Source organism: Hippopotamus amphibius, chromosome 3, assembly GCF_030028045.1.
Source record: "Hippopotamus amphibius kiboko isolate mHipAmp2 chromosome 3, mHipAmp2.hap2, whole genome shotgun sequence".
NCBI classification, from domain to species: domain Eukaryota; kingdom Metazoa; phylum Chordata; class Mammalia; order Artiodactyla; family Hippopotamidae; genus Hippopotamus; species Hippopotamus amphibius.
Window position 1 is genome coordinate 181,338,300 of NC_080188.1, and position 18,543 is coordinate 181,356,842.

An 18,543-nucleotide genomic window follows, 5' to 3' on the forward strand; every position below is an offset into this window, starting at 1 on the left:
TGTTTCAGTATTTTCCAATCCGTACAAACGATGTGGTTCCCCCATTATCCACATCCCAAAATTAGAGTGAACTTTGTGTGAGGTTCAGAACCATTGTTGGATTTGTTTAGCTGAATTTCAGATCCTGTCTCTCATCTCTCACAGCATACACAAAATGTCTCCCTAAACAAGAGAATATAGCAGTTATTTTTCTTGCCCTTTGACTGGGTAATCAGAATTATAGAATAGTAGAAGATAGTAGGACTTCTCACTTTCTTCTCACTTTTTACCTTCTGACTGCTTGTGAAAGGTCCAGATTTCATGTAGGCATTTTGTTGAGATGTGTCAAAGTGAAACAATGGAGAATTCAAACATAAATAGATTAAGATTTTAAGCCAGTAAAACCTTGTTTGTAAACTCTAAAAAGATATACCTTTTATAAAACATAGCTAATGGGTAGACTTTTCTGTGTGAATCATAAGACCACAGTTTCCTGAATAATTGTCAGTATTTCAATAAAAAGATTATTGTCTAGAATAGTTTTTTATTGCAGATCTAATTTATTTTGGAAGCATCTATCTCTGCAACTTTTATTTACTGCAGTTAAAAGAAAAATTTATAGAACGTGTAAGGAGAGATATATATATGTATATATACACATACACGTATATATACACATATATTGACACGTGTATATATACATATAGCCATTGTTTTTACTACTTTTTACATATTACTTTTAATGAGACACTGATCTTACTGTAATTTTATCTGGATTGAGATTGGCAAAACATTCTTTTTATTTTTTAGTGAGAACACTGTGTGAATAGGCTCTGTCTTTACCATAAATACATTACCTTATAAAGAACTTTATAAAAGCTGAATGTCTGCGTTAAAATCATAGCTTTTGTTAGACTTAGCTTTCCTAGTTTTTGTGGACAGTATCACACCACCTTTTAATAGATGATTGAACTGTTTTCTAGGTTAAAAACATCATGGAGGGGCTTCCTAGGTGGCGCAGTGGTTAAGAATCCGCCTGCCAATGCAGAGGACCATGGGTTCCATCCCTGCTCCAGGAAGATCCCTCATGCCACGGAGCAACTAAGCCCGTGTGCCAAAAAAAAAAAAAAAGTCATGGAAATGAATATGGAAGAGATATAAATATAGAAATAACTCTTACTGAAGAAAAGCTAAGCTATTTTGAAGTTTAGAGGTTTATTTCCATTCAACCTGAAAGCAATTGCTGGATGATGAGATTTATATTTATTTTTTATATCTGCAGGTTGGGTCTTGAGGTAAAAAAAGAAGAAAATCTTGCAGATTGGTATTCTCAAGTGAGTATGGGTTCAGTTGATTTTTTTCTTTAAACAAGTTACAAGTGTTATAATTAATCTTAAAACACTGTTTTCACATTTGAAAGTCTGTAATTCTTACAAAATTAATGTATTTCTGAAAGAAGCTAGCTGTTACTAAAATGATGCATGGATCATTAGGTAACAGATTGAACCAAGCTGCTTTAGTTCTATAATTAAACAAGAGATTTAAAGTGAAAATATCTATTAAACAATTAATAAAAGTAGGTTTCAAAACATAGGCTGATTTCATCCTAAAGAATCACATAATAGCAGAGCTCTTTCTTTCTTTCTTTTAGCTTAATTTTCTTTCTTTTTTTTTAAATTAATTTTTATTATAGTTGCTTTACATGGGTTCAGTTAACTTTATGTTTTAAATTTCTCAGAGGCTACTTTATATTTAGATTCTAAAATCCAGGCACAAAGTAATAATGTATAATGCCTTAATAATACATAGTATACTCATGTAGCATGTCACAGTTTTCACAGCATGGTCACTGAAACTATTGAATTGAGAGGTAGCCCTATGAGATACTCATTATTTTATTTTGTATTTTTTAATTTAATTTATTTATTTTTTTGGTGAGATAAAGGGGTTAGTCCAAAGTCACAAAACAGTAAAATAGCAGAAGCAAGATAAGAATTCAAGTCTTCTAAAGAATTTAGAGCCCTGGTGTTTCTCAGTTGAGAAACTACATTTTATACGCACATTAAGAAGATGCACCAACAGGTGAAGCCTCCAGACTAAGAAGGTTGACTGTCACACTTTTGGCACCTATACTATAATTTTGGTTCAACTTGCTTCATAGACTATGTTTTTCTTTTTAAAAGGTCATCACAAAGTCAGAAATGATTGAATACTATGATGTAAGTGGCTGCTATATCCTTCGTCCCTGGGCATATTCCATTTGGGAATCCATCAAGGACTTTTTTGATGCTGAGATCAAGAAACTTGGTGTTGAAAACTGCTATTTCCCCATGTTTGTGTCTCAAGGTGCATTAGAGAAAGAGAAGACTCATATTGCTGACTTTGCCCCTGAGGTAAGTTAGCCTGCGTTAATTATTTTTGCAGTTTTCTCTCAAACTCAAAAGTGTATTTTCATTTCATACTTGAGTAGTAATTTAAAAAGCAGGTTACAACAATCAACTTAGAGAAATGTAAAGCTATTTAAAAAAATTTTCTTTCTTTCATCAGGGCAAGTCAGCATTCTTTTTGTTACATTAATTAATTAACTAGCTTTTACTGTTCAGTAAACATTTGTAAACATAGTATCTACCTTTTCTCACAGTGAACAGCAGCAGTTATTTTAACTTCCCTTAATTGATATAGCAAACCTTGAAATAGAGATTTGCCTACATCTGTGCTCTTTCTCTAAAATGCTGTTTAAAAAAATGTATGAAAAATGATTTTATCTTACTAGGTGGCTTGGGTGACAAGATCTGGCAAAACAGAGTTGGCAGAACCAATTGCCGTTCGTCCTACCAGTGAAACAGGTGAGGAGGGGCCTTGGCGCCCAGGAGAAAAGATCGTTACATATTAGACATAGCTTCTAGAGTTGAGTCTCACTTTTAATTTTGTAATATTTACAGTGCTTGTTGATGACATAAAGCTTAATGGATGTTGATAAAGGTGACTGCAGACTAAAGTGGCATAGACTTTCATTCTTTGTTCAGTGTTCATTGTGGAGCTCTTTATCATTAGGATGAAGTTTTTTTTTTTAAACCTTTTGTATCATTTTTAATTTCATGATGTAATTTTTCAGAACTTTCCAAGGAGTTTCATTCTTGGAATTGATTATAAAATTGCAAACACTAGTGTTTTGTGCCATGTTTACTTCCAATTAGTCATTTTAATATTACATTTACATTCATATGAGGTTTTTATAGGTTACTAAGTGATTTCATTTACATCTTGTATTATTCTTACAATGGTGTAGTTAAGAAAGTAGAGACAGCTATTGTTATCTGCATTTTTGCAGGTTTAAAAAAAAGATTTCTGAAAGGGTTACGTGATTTTCCTAGAATTACACATAGTAAATGGGAGTAGCACTTGGAAATTTTGAGCCTTTGGGCTTGTCAGTGTCTTCCAAAGTGATTATCCATCTTTAGCGTTAAGGATTGTTTGTTCTTTATTTGATACTTTTGGTGATACTCTTGTATATTAGTATAATGATGTATTATTAAAATTATGATACCAGCTTTTTTTCACATAGCAGATTGGCAAAGTTTTATTTTGTTTTACTGATTGTAGATAATCCTGAGTAGGCTATGGTAAGACAAGCACCTTCACTTAAATTAGCAGTTAATGGCAAGAGCTTTCAAACTCTAGGTAGACGCCTCAGATAGATTTAACCTAAATTCTGGTTCTGATGGATAACTGTGCTGCATTCAGCAAGTTATTTAACTTCTCTAAGCTCAGCTTCCACATTTTCAATATTGAAATTATATCTGTTTCTTGTGAGGATTGAACAGAATAATATTAATTTGCGAAGAACTTAACATAGGACATAGTATATACTATAAGATCTTCACTTGGTGTTCTTAGAAACAAAATAGCTGAAAAACTGTCAAATTAAATGTGAATCTCATTGTGAAGAACATAAAATACGGTCAAGTTTAGATAGACTTATTTCCTTGACTAATCCGTTTTATGAAATATAATACCATTCACTTACCTGCACAAACATATTTTAATTCCTATTAATTATGTTGCCGATTTAACTCTAAGCAGCTTCAAGGGGACATAAAACCTTCAGTGACTAACTGCTTGTATTTTCCTGTCCTTTCAGTAATGTATCCTGCATATGCGAAGTGGGTGCAGTCCCACAGAGACTTGCCCATCAGGCTCAATCAGTGGTGCAATGTGGTGGTAGGTGCACATCTCTTCTTATATTCTTTCATTATTCTCATTCATTTTTGAAAAACACATTTTTTCCCTTATTTTTCTATTCAAAGGATTTAGGAGTATGGAAGCATTTTTGAAGTATTTTGGATCACAATTATGATTTCTGATTATTTACCACATAAAGTTGTTACTAAAAATTGAAAAGCGCTCTCTAGTGATCAAACTGTGTTTTTGCCTCTTCCAGCGTTGGGAGTTCAAGCATCCTCAGCCTTTCCTACGTACTCGTGAATTCCTTTGGCAGGAAGGGCACAGTGCATTTGCTACGTTTGAAGAAGCAGCAGATGAGGTAAAAAGTTGTCTTCCATGTTCTGGGAGTTCCCTGGCAGTCCAACGGTTAGGACCTCACACTTTCACTGCCGAGGACCCCAGTTCAGTCCTTGGTCGGGGAACTAAGATCCTGCAAGCTTCATGGTGCTGCAAAAAAAAAAAAAGTTCTAATTCTTTGTCCAGGCTGTGCTTTTCTTCCCCCCAGGTGTAAGTAATGCAGTGCTGTCTTATTTGCATAATAATCATTTAATAAATAACTGTAAGTTGAAATTTGATCTGACCTCAAAATGATATTAAAAGATAATTTCCTTGTATAAATTATTTTGTTCCCTAAAAATGTATCCCGTTAAAAGAAAAAACAAGTTAATTCCAATATAACAGACTTAAACTGCTTATTGAAATTTTATTAGAAAATGTGCTGTTTTAAATTTTCAGGTGAAAATAGTTTTGGACTTCAGTATATAGAAGAAATTATAATCCCATGGGTAAAATTATTCTTCAGGAGATTTTCACCCTGGTTACTATGTATCTTTCATAAGCATTTATTTTCTCTTAACACTGTAAATTTATGTACATTTTAAAAAATTATTCAACTTCTTTGCATACTGCTTTGTTGAATGTCTTAATAAATTCACACTGGCTCCTTTAACCTTTCCATAAAAAATTTTTTTGGATGTTTGAAGTGCTTTTCCCTCCACAATTAGTTTTAAATAGTATAGTTTTATAGATCTGTAATCAAAAAATATACCATAAATTTGAACACGTTTACATTTAAAATATTGTTACAGGTTTTGCAGATACTTGACTTATATGCTCAGGTATATGAAGAACTCCTGGCAATTCCTGTTGTAAAGGGAAGAAAGACTGAAAAGGAGAAATTTGCGGGAGGAGACTACACAACTACAGTAGAAACATTTATATCTGCTAGTGGAAGAGCTATCCAGGTATCATACTGCTGCATAGGATTCCTAGGTGACTCTAAGCATAGCCTGTGGGCAGACCTGATAAGTTTTTTCTGTCATCAGAGAAGTGGACTCTTAAAAAATCAGTATATCACATGCTTCTAGGCCATATTATAATTTCAGGCCAATATGTCCTATTCCCCCTGAATGTCCAAGTCAGTTAAGTTAAGGCTTGCATCCTGAGTTACCAAAGCATGGATTTTTAAAAAAATCTTTGTAATTAAAGTTATTCTTATGAAAGAGGATGCTCATAGCTGTACGCTACTGTAATATTTTTTGATTAATGTTAGTCTCTGTTGTATCAGTTATGCTTTAAAAATGTGTTTAATATAAAAAATAAGGGAAGACTTGACCATCTAGTAGGACACCTGAAAAACAAGAATGAGGGACTTCCCTGGCGGTCCAGTGGTTAAGACTCTGCACTTCCACTGCAGGGCCTGCGGGTTCAATCCGTGGTTGGGGAACGAAGATCCAGTATGCCACAGCATGGCAAAAATACAAATTAAAAAAAATAAAAATTGAAAAACAAGAAAAAAAAGGGAATATAAAGCACGTCTAGTGCCATTTTAAGATGTGTGATCTTATAGTAATTATTTTTAAAGGCATAATAGGTTATTAAAATTGAAAGATGTGTTTCTCTGTTTTAGGGAGCAACATCACATCATTTAGGACAGAATTTTTCTAAAATGTTTGAAATCATTTTTGAAGATCCAAAGACACCAGGAGAGAAGCAATTTGCCTATCAAAACTCCTGGGGCCTGACAACTAGAACTATTGGTGTTATGACCATGGTTCATGGAGACAACATGGGCTTAGTATTACCACCCCGTGTAGCCTGTGTTCAGGTAAGGAAGATATTTCTGTTTATCATTTCTCTTACACAAGCCATATTTAGTAAAGAAAATTTAAAAGTGTGATTTTTCCAAATGTCATTCAGGTAGATTTTGCTGACATAGAAACAACAGAATACAGTCTAGACCTCAGTATTGTGTAACTGTGTTTTAATTGTGTTACAGTATTTTACTCTTAATTTTTTTACCTACTTTATAAAACTTTCAGAAATTATTTGAATAATGATTCATAATAGGTTAAATGAAAAACAGAAATGCATTTAGCATGGAAAAACAATATACAGCTAGTTGCTAGATATTCTGTGCAGATTAGAAACCACACTAGTTCATTTGTGTGAAGATTTATAGTCACTAGGTGGCTTTGACTCCTGGATACTATGTGGTGATGTGACTTTATTACTTTTGTATAAGTTTGTGATATTGTGCTGGATTCTAGGTGGTGGTTATTCCTTGTGGCATCACAAATGCACTTTCTGAAGAAGACAGAGATGCTCTGATTGCAAAATGCAATGATTATCGAAGGCGGTTACTCAGTGTTAATATTCGAGTTAGAGTTGATTTGCGAGATAACTATTCACCAGGTTGGAAATTCAATCACTGGGAGCTCAAGGTAAGTTCTTGAGTTGCATATTTTACTCCCACACTCCCAGTTTGGATTTTTGTTACATTAGAATAAAAATGATCTTGAAGACCTTGTTTATGATTAATAAATCTCATGTGGTTGTATTAAAATATTTATATCAAGAATTCGTAAAATAAATGTTATTTAAATAGTAAGACTATCAGAATAGTGGTGCATGGGCATCAACTAGCTGTCACTGTTACAGCTAATCAGAGAGTAATTTCATTCTTGGTGTTTCACACCACATTGTTCATAGCAGTTTGTTGGTTTTTATTTTGTATATTCAAGGCTGTTCTAAATTCTGGTTTAATGCTTTTGATACAACTTTTCTTTATTGCACATTGTCATTAATAGATGATTTGTATTCTTTATTCCATTTTTCAAACTTCTGGGATTTAACTTTTTTTCTTATGATGAAACAAGAAATCTTGTTAGAACTAGCAATTGGGAGTCAAGAATTTATAAACTCATATTATAGGCAATGGATGAGAAGATGTAGTGAGATTGCAGGTTCAAGCTTTCAGATATGGAAGCTTAGCAATACTGGGATTATCCAGTGTAAATACATGTTGGATTCCCAAAGTTGCTAATCTTTATCACTTTGTTTTAAATGGCCCCTAAGATAAATCTGTGCTCAAGAGTAGTAGTTATATCAATATTGCTTTCCTTTTTGTAGTATATTTTTTCCTTTACATATTCTCTTACCTTTAACGAAGACTTTAAAGGTGAATATTTTCTTTGTGTTATTTCCTTTTAATTGCAGTCTTTTTTACTTACTTGGAAATAGCAGTTGTGTGATTGCAGTAATACCATATCTAAACCCATTTGTACTTGCCTGAGGTACCAGAAAGAAACCTATTCCTTGCTACTAGCTGGATTGAAATGGGGGGGGGGCGGGAGTCATCCACACTTAACTTCTATATCTCTCCTCTTTCCCTTCCTCTTTCATCTCACTCCTCCTGGGACTGACTTGACTTTGTCACTCTTCTTTTCAGTACCCTGGTGAACCTGTACTGTGTGGGGGAGGCATCTTAGTATGAGTTGTCTCTGCTACGGCTTCCTTGTCTACAATACTTGGAAGAGAAAACAAAGTGCCTAAGTTCTAAACTTGATGCCAAAAATTAAAGAACGCTGAAAAATAGAGTTCATTAGCCAGTGAAAAGTACTGCTAGTACATTTAATGCCAAGAATTCCCGAGGAAAGGAAACAGTTTGGGAAATCTAGATTCATATTTATTCGCTAGTGATTCACTTTCTAAAGTTGGTGCGTGTGTGTGTGTGAGAATGTATGTATGTATTGTGAGGCTTACCCAGGTTAATAAATGAGGTGTGTGGTTTGGTTGCCAGACTAGGATCCAGTGACTCCCATTAACTCTTCTTTAGAAAATAGGGGAAAATAGGAGGTAGAAAGGGAAAAATAATATGAGTGAATTACTTTTCTTTTTACTGTGTTGGTTCATTAAGAGAATTTTGTGTTGCTGTTGAAAAAGAGTCCTTTATAAGTAAATTCATAGCTAGTTACTTAGAAAAACTACCAGCAAAATACATGCCTCTTCTATAACTTGGCCTCAGATGATCTTTCCACTTTTGTTTTCTTTTATCTCCTTTCATAGATCTTTTCTCTCTTCTCAGTCTCTCTGTTTTTCCACCTCTGTGTCTTTGCTTGTGCTGTTTCTTCCACTTGGGTTATAAAATTTTTTATCAAGAAACAGTCAGAAATTTACAATTGAGGAAATACAGTACAAAAAAAATTTTCCTGCCTGAACCATTTGAAAATAAGATGCTACCTTGATGCCCCATCACTCTACAAACATGTTCTCCTGTATAATCCCAACATAGCCAACAAAATCACGATGTTAACATTGACACGTTATTTCCATCTAATTCTAGGACCCATTCAGGTTTTTGTGAGTTGTCCCACTAGTGTTCTTCATGGCAGAAGGATCTATAGTTGTTCAAAATCATGTGTTGCATGTAGTTATCATGTCCCTTTAGTCTCAGTCTGGAGTAGTTCCTCAGTTTTTCTTTGATCATCATGGTCTTGACACAGTGCATTTCTCACTAGCTTTTTAATCAATTAATTAAACTTTTTTATGGACCCATGGATTCTGATATTGTTCAGTGGGTTATAATCTATTACTGTTGTTATTTATTTTGATGCTCAAATTGTCTTTGATCAGTAGGATGCCTTAAAGCTAACTTTTGTGTTCTTTGAGCACATCCTTGCTTTTTGGCACAAGATCTCATAGGGTTTATCTTGTGCTTTCTCTCTCCCCCAGCTCTGCATTTAGCCATATCTCTAAGAAGCCCTGGTTCTTTTTAGGAAAGAATGGTATTTAGTGCGGGTGTACTCATCACTCTTGAGCTCTAGCTGCTTCCAAGCCTTCTCAGTAGATGGAGCTGTGGAATGTGGGTACGCCTGTACACACACACACAGACACACACACACACGCACACGTGCCCTTATGCACATACGTACTCACGTGTATTTTACATCTTTCTTTCAGTATCCATCTATATAATTTGATAACCGTGAGTTCACATTGATACCTTCAGTTCCAGTCACAACCCACATGACCAAGTCTATAGTTTTCTCCTATTCTGTATTTAAATTGTCCTCAATATGTTTGTTTGATCAGTCCCCCTGTGTTCATCCACTCTCATTTCCGTTGCCACCCACTCCCCTGCGTGAATGCCCTGCTCATCCCCCGTGGGCTCTGACACCCCGTGCCAGGCTGTTCTCCTGTGAAGATACCTTCTTACTTGGCTCCAGCTTCGACACCCTGCTCTGAGCTGTCCCAGTATAGAGCTCTCTATACCTTTCCCAGTATAGGATGTAGTCCTGTTGCATTTCATTGCCATGCCTTTAATCAGGAGTAGTTCCTTGGCCTTTCTTTGTCATTCATGGCATTGACATTTTTGTAAATATAGGTCAGTTATTTTATAGAATGTTCTTCAGTTTTGGTGAATTTACTCATTAATTTTTGCTTTCACCAGTAACTTTTCTTCTCTCTTCCGGCTGAGCATAGTCTCCCACTGTTGATTTTCTGTACTGATTTTTATTATTTGTATGCATGCCTTATTTACCCTGCAAAACACGAAGCTTCTTGAGGACAGGATCTCTTTCTCATTCATCTTTTAAATCTCATTGTACTTAACACTGTTTCTTACACATTCATGCACTGGATAAAGGAAAACAGTAAAATAATGTAATAGTATATAGTATGTTGTTCCAGAGTGTTCATTAGTTTATAAAATGAATCTTCTCTAGGGGTGAACCATTTTTGCTAGAGTAACATTTAAATTTTTTCCTTTGATTTGGGGGACCACTGATCAGCTAAACCTTGTATAGTTTCCTGAATTAAATTTGAAAACCCCAAATTAGTTTTAGAGGATCACTGTCAAAAAAAAAAAATTGGTTAAAAACCTACTGTTTGTCAGGTAAGGTCCTAGGCCCTGAAAGTGAGGTCTCTCTAAGCCTTAACCCACTCACAGAACAGACTCATTGTGTGCATTCACAAGGACTGAACATTCACAAGGTGAAAACTTGCATACAGTCCTTGAGCTCCTCTGTAAAAACCATAGGCTACTGGGGAGTGGTTCTCAAAGTGCAGTCCCAGCATCACCTGGGAAATTGTTAGAAATGTAAATTCTCAGGCCCCTTTGCTGGACCTATGTGATCCGAAACTCGGGCAGTGGGGCCCAGCAGTCTGTGCTTTGACAAGCCCTTCAGAGATTCTGATGCTTGGTGCTTCCCAACCAAAGCATGCCACGTGCCCTGAATGAGTCAAGGATGTGCCGAGGTGGCTTGGGGAGGCTTTAGCTTCAATAAGCCTTCTGTGGTAACCCCCGTGTGCCATGCAAGTGTAATTTTCCATGTATGCTGTTACGTGAGAAAAGTTAGGAACACTGAGCTAGACAACCACAGGAACCCTTATGTTTCCCCATTAAACTCTTAGCTCAGAACCACTCGAGTAGTACCTTCTTTCCTTGGGTTTATGCCTTCTCATTGGAGTAGGTTTCTGTAATATCTCAGAAATATTACCTACTTTTTAAAGTGGTTTGCTTCTCTCTTTGTGTTTTGGATTTTTATGATTTATAGTAGATAAAGCCATGGAATAAGTCTGTATATTCAATTGGAGACACGCATGTATTATGTTTAACTGCCTTTTTTATTTCCTAGGGAGTTCCAATTAGACTTGAAGTTGGGCCGCGTGATATGAAGAGCTGTCAGTTTGTTGCTGTCAGACGAGACACTGGAGAAAAGCTGACAGTTGCTGAAAATGAGGCTGAGACGAAACTTCATGCTATTTTGGAAGACATCCATGTTAACCTCTTTACCCGGTCAGTTCCTTAGAGTTGCTTGTCTCTCATCTTCACATCGTGCTCAGCTTTTGAGATCTATACCAAGGAATCCTTTGATTGCCCCAACAAGTGGTAGTAATCTTTCCCTCTGAACTCCTATGGGTTTTATATATATATATAAATTTACTTATTTTATTTTTGGCCGTATTGGGTCTTGGTTGCTGTGTGCGGGCTTTCTCTGGTTGTGGTGAGCAGGGGCTGCTCTTTGTTGTAGTGCGTGGGCTTCTCAGTGCTGTGGCTTCTCTTGTTGTGGAGTGTGGGCTTCAGTAGTTGCAGCAGGTGGGCTCAGTAGTTGTGGTTCACGGGCTCTAGAGCGCAGCCTCAGTAGTTGTGGCACACGGGCTTAGTTGTTCCGAGGCATGTGGGATCTTCCCCGGCCAGGGATTGAACCTGTGTCCCCTGCACTGGCAGGCGAATTTTTAACCACTGCGCCACCAGGGAAGCCCGTGAACTCCTATGGTTCTTTTTTTTTTTTTTTTTTTTTTAATTTATTTATTTGCCGCATTGCGTCTTCATTGCTGCACGTGGGCTTTCTCTAGTTGCTGTGAGTGAGGGCTACTCTTCATTGTGCTGCACGGACTTCTCATTGTGGTGGCTTCTCTTGTGGAGCACGAGCTCTAGGCTCTCAGGCATCTGTAGTAGTGGCACGTGGGCTCAATAGTTGTGGCTTGAGGGCTCTAGAGCACAGGCTCAGTAGTTGTGGCACATGGGCTTAGTCGCTCCTTGGCATGTGGGATCTTCCTGGACCAGGGATCCAACCTGTGTTCCCTGCACTGGCGAGCAGATTCTTAACCATGGTGCTACCAGGGAAGTCCCACTCCTGTGGTTTTTAATTGGCCTTTCTCTTTGTGCTTTTTGACTTGTATTATGATTGTTTTTCTGTATGCTTGCTGCTTCCTACTAGGTTTGCAGGTTAACTAATTAGGGTTAATTTTAGATCTAGGCTTTTATGATATATAAAATTTGAGGGACAAAAGCGTTGATTCTCAGCTGTTGGATACATATTAGTAGCACCTGGGGAGCTTTTCAAGCTACGCATACCTGGGACCTTCCCCAAGAGGTGTTAATTTAATTGGTCTGGTGTGGGCCTGGCACCTGAGTATTCAGCACTCCCCAGGTGATATGATGTATCACCAAGGCTAAGAACCTCTCTTTTTTTTTTTTTAAGAACTTTTATTGAGATATAATTGACATATAATAAACTGCATGTATTCAAAGTGTACAATTTGATATTTTTTCTTATTAGTAATCCCAATCTCCCAATTCATCCCATTCATCCCACCCCAACCCCCCCCCCCCCCCGCCAATGTCCATATGTTTGTTCTCTACATCTGGGAAGGCTAAGAACCTCTTGATTGGGACTGGGGGCAAGGGGAGGCCTCGGGGCTGCCCTGACCTCTGGAGAGGGGACTTTTAGAATCACAGATCTCAAGGCAGAGACACCAGAAGATTATTTTCTTTCCCTCCCACCTGAAGTCGAGAGGAAGGCCCGTGGCCACTGGGGATAGAGGCTCAGTTTGGTGGGGAGGGTAGTGCCTGCATCTTACTCGTTTATCTTCTAATACCTTGTGCCTGATTCATATTCATATTCAATAAATCTTGCATTTAAGAAGTGAACCAATTTTAACCTTGGCCTTGGTGCTTATTCATGTGATTTTTAGGCAAGTGACTTTGCTTCTCTTGGTTTGCTTACCCTAAAATGTGAATGATAATACGTGTCTTGAGGGGTTACTTCACGGATTTATTTGGCCTACAAATGCATAATTCATGTGAAGTTCATCTGAATGCAGAACAGGTGATACTGTTCGAGACGAAAGATGAGAGAGCTGCCTGTCCTTGTTGCTGCCATGCGACTAGTGCTCTCAGTGCAGTGGTTCTTTTCCAGAGATTCTCCACAGAGTCACCAGGGAGCTTTGGGAACAAACTTACTTGAACTTCGAACCTATAGATTCTGATTCATTAGTTTTAAGATACCTTCTGGTTATCTGTAGTGTTAAAATGCTTTCTCTGTGATTCAAATGTACCACCCCTGGTTGGAAAACCACCACTTATTGGCTAAAAAACAGGTTTTTTTGTTGACATTTTTTATTCAGTAAATTTATTAATGTAAGTTGCTTAAAGGTGCATTTTGCTCCCTCCTTAAGGCTTCACCCTGGGAAGTGGCATGTTCCTTTCTGTGCATCTCATTGGCTATAACTTAGTCACTTGGGCCCACCTCACTGCAAAAGCATTGGAAGAAAGGGAAACGAATTTGGTGGACAGTTACCAGGGTTCACACAGTTGAGCCCTGAGGTTCAGAAAAGAAAAATAAGCCCTCTCTTCCATGGTCACCATCTCATGTAATGTGTGACTTTGAGTGTGGAAGAGAATAGTATTTATTTTCATTTCTGAAACCTGGATTCTTACAAAAGACTTACATAGTATGTGAAAATAGCTCAGATAATGTATATTTATGTTTTTCCTTTTTTAAACATTTTCATGCCTTTGTATTTGATTCTCACAACAATTTGATATGGTAGTTAGATTTGAGTATTTTTACAATTTTATAGAGGGGAAAACTAAGACCAGAGAGGTTTAAATAATAACACAGACTCTTGTAGGTAATAAGTGGTTAAGCCAGGAATTAGAATGTTGATCAGTGGAGATTTGATGGTGATTACAAAAGTAATTGTCACCTGTGTGTGCTTTGCAACTCCTCCATTCATTTAATGTTGACAGTAATGCAATGATGAGCTGAGAGTTACTGAATGTCACTGCTAGAGACCAAGCTGAGGTTCATATTGAGTTCTTCTCACTTCCAGGTTATTATTCTTTCATTAAATTATTCCATTAAAAAAAAAACTTTGTCATATTAATAAGAAAAAATATGTACTCTTTTCTAATTGCTTGATAGAGCTTCTGAAGACCTTAAGACTCATATGGTTGTGGCTAATACAATGGAGGACTTTCAGAGGGAGCTCGATTCTGGGAAGGTGAGAGATGTCTGCAAAGTTTTAAATATAAACATATTTCAATAAATGGTATTTAAAGACTCATTGAATTTATGCATGATGTTAATCCCTTTTTCAAAGCCTGTCATACAAAAGGATTATATATTACTCAGCATTACATGCTGTTTCCCACTGTCTTCCTGCAGCATTACAACATTTTATCATTTTTGAATAACGCTGTGAACTGATTATGTAAGAGTTTTTTTTCTCATGCTCATTATGCTAGCTGAACAAAATTCATTCTGTATGACCCCTGATATTTTCATTATTGATAAATTTCAGTTTTGTTTTCTCAGTTTGATATAAGTTCAAGTTCCTAAAGTAAGCATTGTTCTAGTTTTAGAAATGCGGTGTGCAGATTCCTAAAATAAGGAAGGCCTGTTTCTAGTCTCTGAGCATATATACTTACCTAGATCTTAATTGATTGAACTTTCTGAATAAGTGAAACGTATTACTCATTTCTAAGCCTGTTTTTGAGAATGAGTGTGTACTTCTGGATTCCTTAAAACTAAACAGGTTTCCCTAATGTCCCTTTAAGATTTTATTAGCTTTATGTGTTTTGTGTATGCAGATGTTCGCAGCTAAAACTTAATTTTCATAAAGAAGAGGTCTTGATTTGCAAAATTATTAATTACTGGAATGAGTCACTTATGAACTTTAGTATTTCAGTGCATGTGTTTGATTATACAGCCAGTCCTGTGTCCCCAGGTTATAAATGAGAAAACCATGGGCCAGAGTCTAAATAAATTACCCCGAGCTGTATAGAAGCAGACCTGGTATTAGAATTTAGATCTCACTTCTGATTTAGCTTTACATTAACTGACCAGGGGATTTTTGCAGAAACTAATGCCTGGCCGTAATATGTCTCTGGTCAAAAATATGTTAATGTAGTTTCCTCTGTATCTTTTTTTTTTTTAATTCATGCTGAGGGTATAAGACAAAATTTGCTTGGTTATGTCCATTCCCCCCTAATGTGTCTCTTACTGCATGAGCTGAGAAAATGTTAATCTCTCTGGCTCTCAGTTTACTAATCTGTAAAATGAGTATAAAATAGAATCAAAATCCCCTTCAGATCCGTAACTCTTCAGTATTTAGTCTTCTGTTATCCTTGGTTTATGGACCTTGTAATCTTCCCCCTTTCTGGTTTCCATAATTTGTCATGTGACTTCAAACTACATACTTCTAATCTCTCTTCTAGCCCTCTGGCTGGAGGATCTATAGCCATCTGATTCTGTGTATATTTTTTCTTTCGTTGTAATTTATTTTTTATAATTTTTTGTTTCATTAATTATTGACTTAAAATTTGCAGTACAGTCTTAAAGACATTGCATAAGAGTTAATAAATCAATAGAGTAACTGTCAGTCCACTGCTTTCAAAGAAATGAATCTCAGCAGATATTAGTGGAATCATATCTTTTCCTATAATATTAGATAAGCTACAGGAGAGATTTCAACATCTCCCTTGAACCAGATTCTAGTATTTTAGTTGTGTGTCCAAAGATCACATTGAGACCAAAGCAGATTTTGTTTCTTGTATTCAGTAGTCAGTTTCATCCCACATCTTGCCTCCTGTTGGTCAGCTTAGGTATGCTGACTGACCATCAAGCAAGCTTTGAGGCTGTTGTAAATAAAGTTCTATTTACTGGGAGGGGAGAAGAAGGAAGAGATCTTTGGAACTTGAATGTAGGTGAGAGTTTGAGTCTCTACTCTTCCTTGTTGGTATAAATGAAAAATTTATATCTGATTTATAGGACTTGATTTTAGTAAATTTTTCCAAGGGAATGATCTTAATTAAATGAAAAAGAAATGTCGTTTATAAGTAACATATACTTACTATAGTAGACATACATTATTAATCTATTGATCAATGATTTTTGAGTATTAATATTTCTCATCATTAGAATTTTCTGCTGCAGAGTTCAAGATATTATATATTGCAAAAGATTATGTCTTTTTAAAACATAGATGTAGGAATAATAAAAGATAAAAAGGTAAAAAACCTTTCCATGGCTGAATAAATGGCCTTAAAATGCGTGCTCTCCTTTCATATTAATGAATTATGTGTATAATAATAAGAAATTTCAGGTCTTATCTCAACTTTGCTTTGAAGCTATAAAGAATTAAAACATGGTTTTTTACAGAATTATCCTTTGAGTCCAAATACATTTAATAACAACTTTAGTTGAAATTGTTCACATGCTACACATTTTAAATTTTAAAAATTATTATTTTAGAAATACCTTCTCAAGGCTTAGTGTTGTTTTTTTTTTTTTTTGAAAAAAAGAAAAGACTGCTTACTGTAAAATTTGTGAAAGTTATAAAAAAAATAGCTTTGTGTTGTGAGTTAATAAAAGTAAAATTTCTAAGAAACCAAATTTAAGTTTATTATTCAGAAATGTTCTTTGTAATTGTCTTAATATTTTTATCATTGCATAGTTAGAGACTGATTAAAGTTTTCCCCCCATTCTGTCTTTTGTAATGAATTTTAAACAGTTCTTTTATGAATGTACAGTTTTTTCCTACTTTTTGTTTGTATAAATGCTAATGATTTACCAAGTTTCAATACAGGGAAGTAACTTTGTGTTATTTCAGCTCTTATAACTCTAAGTTTGTTTTTACTTCAGTTTTCATTACACAGTTTCTATATTTAAATTTTATTTATATATCCAATAATTATTAATTTTATATTTGTATATTTAATTAAAATATTTGTATATTTAAAATAATTATATAATTGTTAATTTAATATATAATTTAAGTATATGTTTTAAAACATATTAAAACTTTTCAAAATACTTGTTACTACCATCCCTTCCACCCTCCCTTTACCCATTTGTCTCCACCCACCATGCCTAGAAATTGACCACCTCTTTATTGTCTTAAAGCCTGTCATCAGAGTAACAGAGTAACAGTTTATCAACTTTGGGAATTAGGCTAACATATTTTGCTTAATCAGCACAAGAGACATAGAAAACTAACTCTTCCTGGCCCTGCAATAATATTCTCCTGTTGAATTACTTGGTTTTTTGTAATCTCTGTTTACTTTCGCTTTACTTCTTAGAGAAGCCTTTTGAGAAATGTTTAACCAACTCCCAAGTGCAAGGAAGGGTTTCCAGAAGGGTCTCTAGAGCATGGAAGGTGTGGCTGGGAATAGTTGATGGGAAGTTGGGGAAGAAGCTGGGTGACCTTCTAGCTGCTTTTAAGCTAGCATTTCTAATGTTTGGGGATTTTCCACATCTTTGATCTCTCTGCTGCTAACAGGAATTTTTTATAGGACTAATGCATAACTATTATTGCAGATAAGCCTCATTTTGAAGTAGACGTGCTATGAAAATTTTAAGATTCACAACTGTGAGAAATCTTATCTTGTCTAGTCCAGCATCCACATTTTACAAAAGAAAACCTAGGACTAGAGATTTTCCAGTAGGCAGTGAATTTCAAAATTTGGATAAAATCCCAGGTCTCTTGATTCTGCCTATTATTCTGTATGGTCCACGAAAGAAAATTTGAGAGATTTTTTGTTTCTGATACAAAATGATTTTTGACTTTTTTTTTTTTTTTTTACTTTTAAAATACCCTTGGACTTGAAAAATGATTCACTTACTTAAAACATGTTAAAAGCAGCATGGCTATTTTTGTAAGGCTATATAAAAGTGAAGTTTACTTGATTGTTATTTTTAACAACAGTTTGGAAATCAGTTTACTATTTGTCCTGTTGCCTCTATCCTCCTGATCACCATGTAGCCAGGTAGAGCAGGCAGCAGTGCAAATTTGAAATGAAGAAGATTTGAAATTCACCCTTTGTTCCTCCTCTTCAGCACTATGTTACAGCCAGTTTATTTGGACATAAAGTGTGTTGCAGAGATGTCTTTGTTATGTCCAGATGTTATATGATGTGTGGGTTTGGGATAGTGAAAAACGTTCTTATCTCAAGTACCTCTGAGCAAAGTTCTTAGGAGGTTTGCAAAGGTACCATGGCCTAAAAAAAGGCTGGGAGACCTATCCTTTTTGCTTGTAGGTTTAGTAGAGGACTCAAAATGTTCCTTTTATAGACTAGAAGGAGTTGTAAATACTGAACATTTTTCCTTTTTCATATTAGATTGCTCAGATTCCATTCTGTGGGGAAATTGACTGTGAAGACTGGATCAAAAAGACCACTGCCAGGTAAAATAATTACATTTCACAGGTAAAACCTGTGAGGTAGTGCAATGAAAAAGAATAGAAATGTATGGTATAAATGAATGGAATTCT

At 35.6% G+C, this 18,543-nt stretch overlaps 1 protein-coding gene across 2 annotated transcripts in view; it reads left to right on the forward strand.

Annotated features, from left to right (window-relative positions):
* The window catches only part of EPRS1 (glutamyl-prolyl-tRNA synthetase 1), a 67,992-nt gene that overhangs the window by 49,074 nt on the left and 375 nt on the right, over positions 1-18,543 (forward strand). For both annotated transcript variants that reach the window (XM_057726515.1, XM_057726516.1), the window contains 11 exons: positions 1,262-1,313; positions 2,163-2,372; positions 2,753-2,825; positions 4,121-4,200; positions 4,421-4,522; positions 5,292-5,447; positions 6,113-6,310; positions 6,753-6,926; positions 11,121-11,281; positions 14,196-14,274; positions 18,392-18,456. In XM_057726515.1, the coding sequence (XP_057582498.1) occupies positions 1,262-1,313; positions 2,163-2,372; positions 2,753-2,825; positions 4,121-4,200; positions 4,421-4,522; positions 5,292-5,447; positions 6,113-6,310; positions 6,753-6,926; positions 11,121-11,281; positions 14,196-14,274; positions 18,392-18,456 (1,350 nt within the window). The remainder of the gene's footprint in view (positions 1-1,261; positions 1,314-2,162; positions 2,373-2,752; positions 2,826-4,120; positions 4,201-4,420; positions 4,523-5,291; positions 5,448-6,112; positions 6,311-6,752; positions 6,927-11,120; positions 11,282-14,195; positions 14,275-18,391; positions 18,457-18,543) is intronic.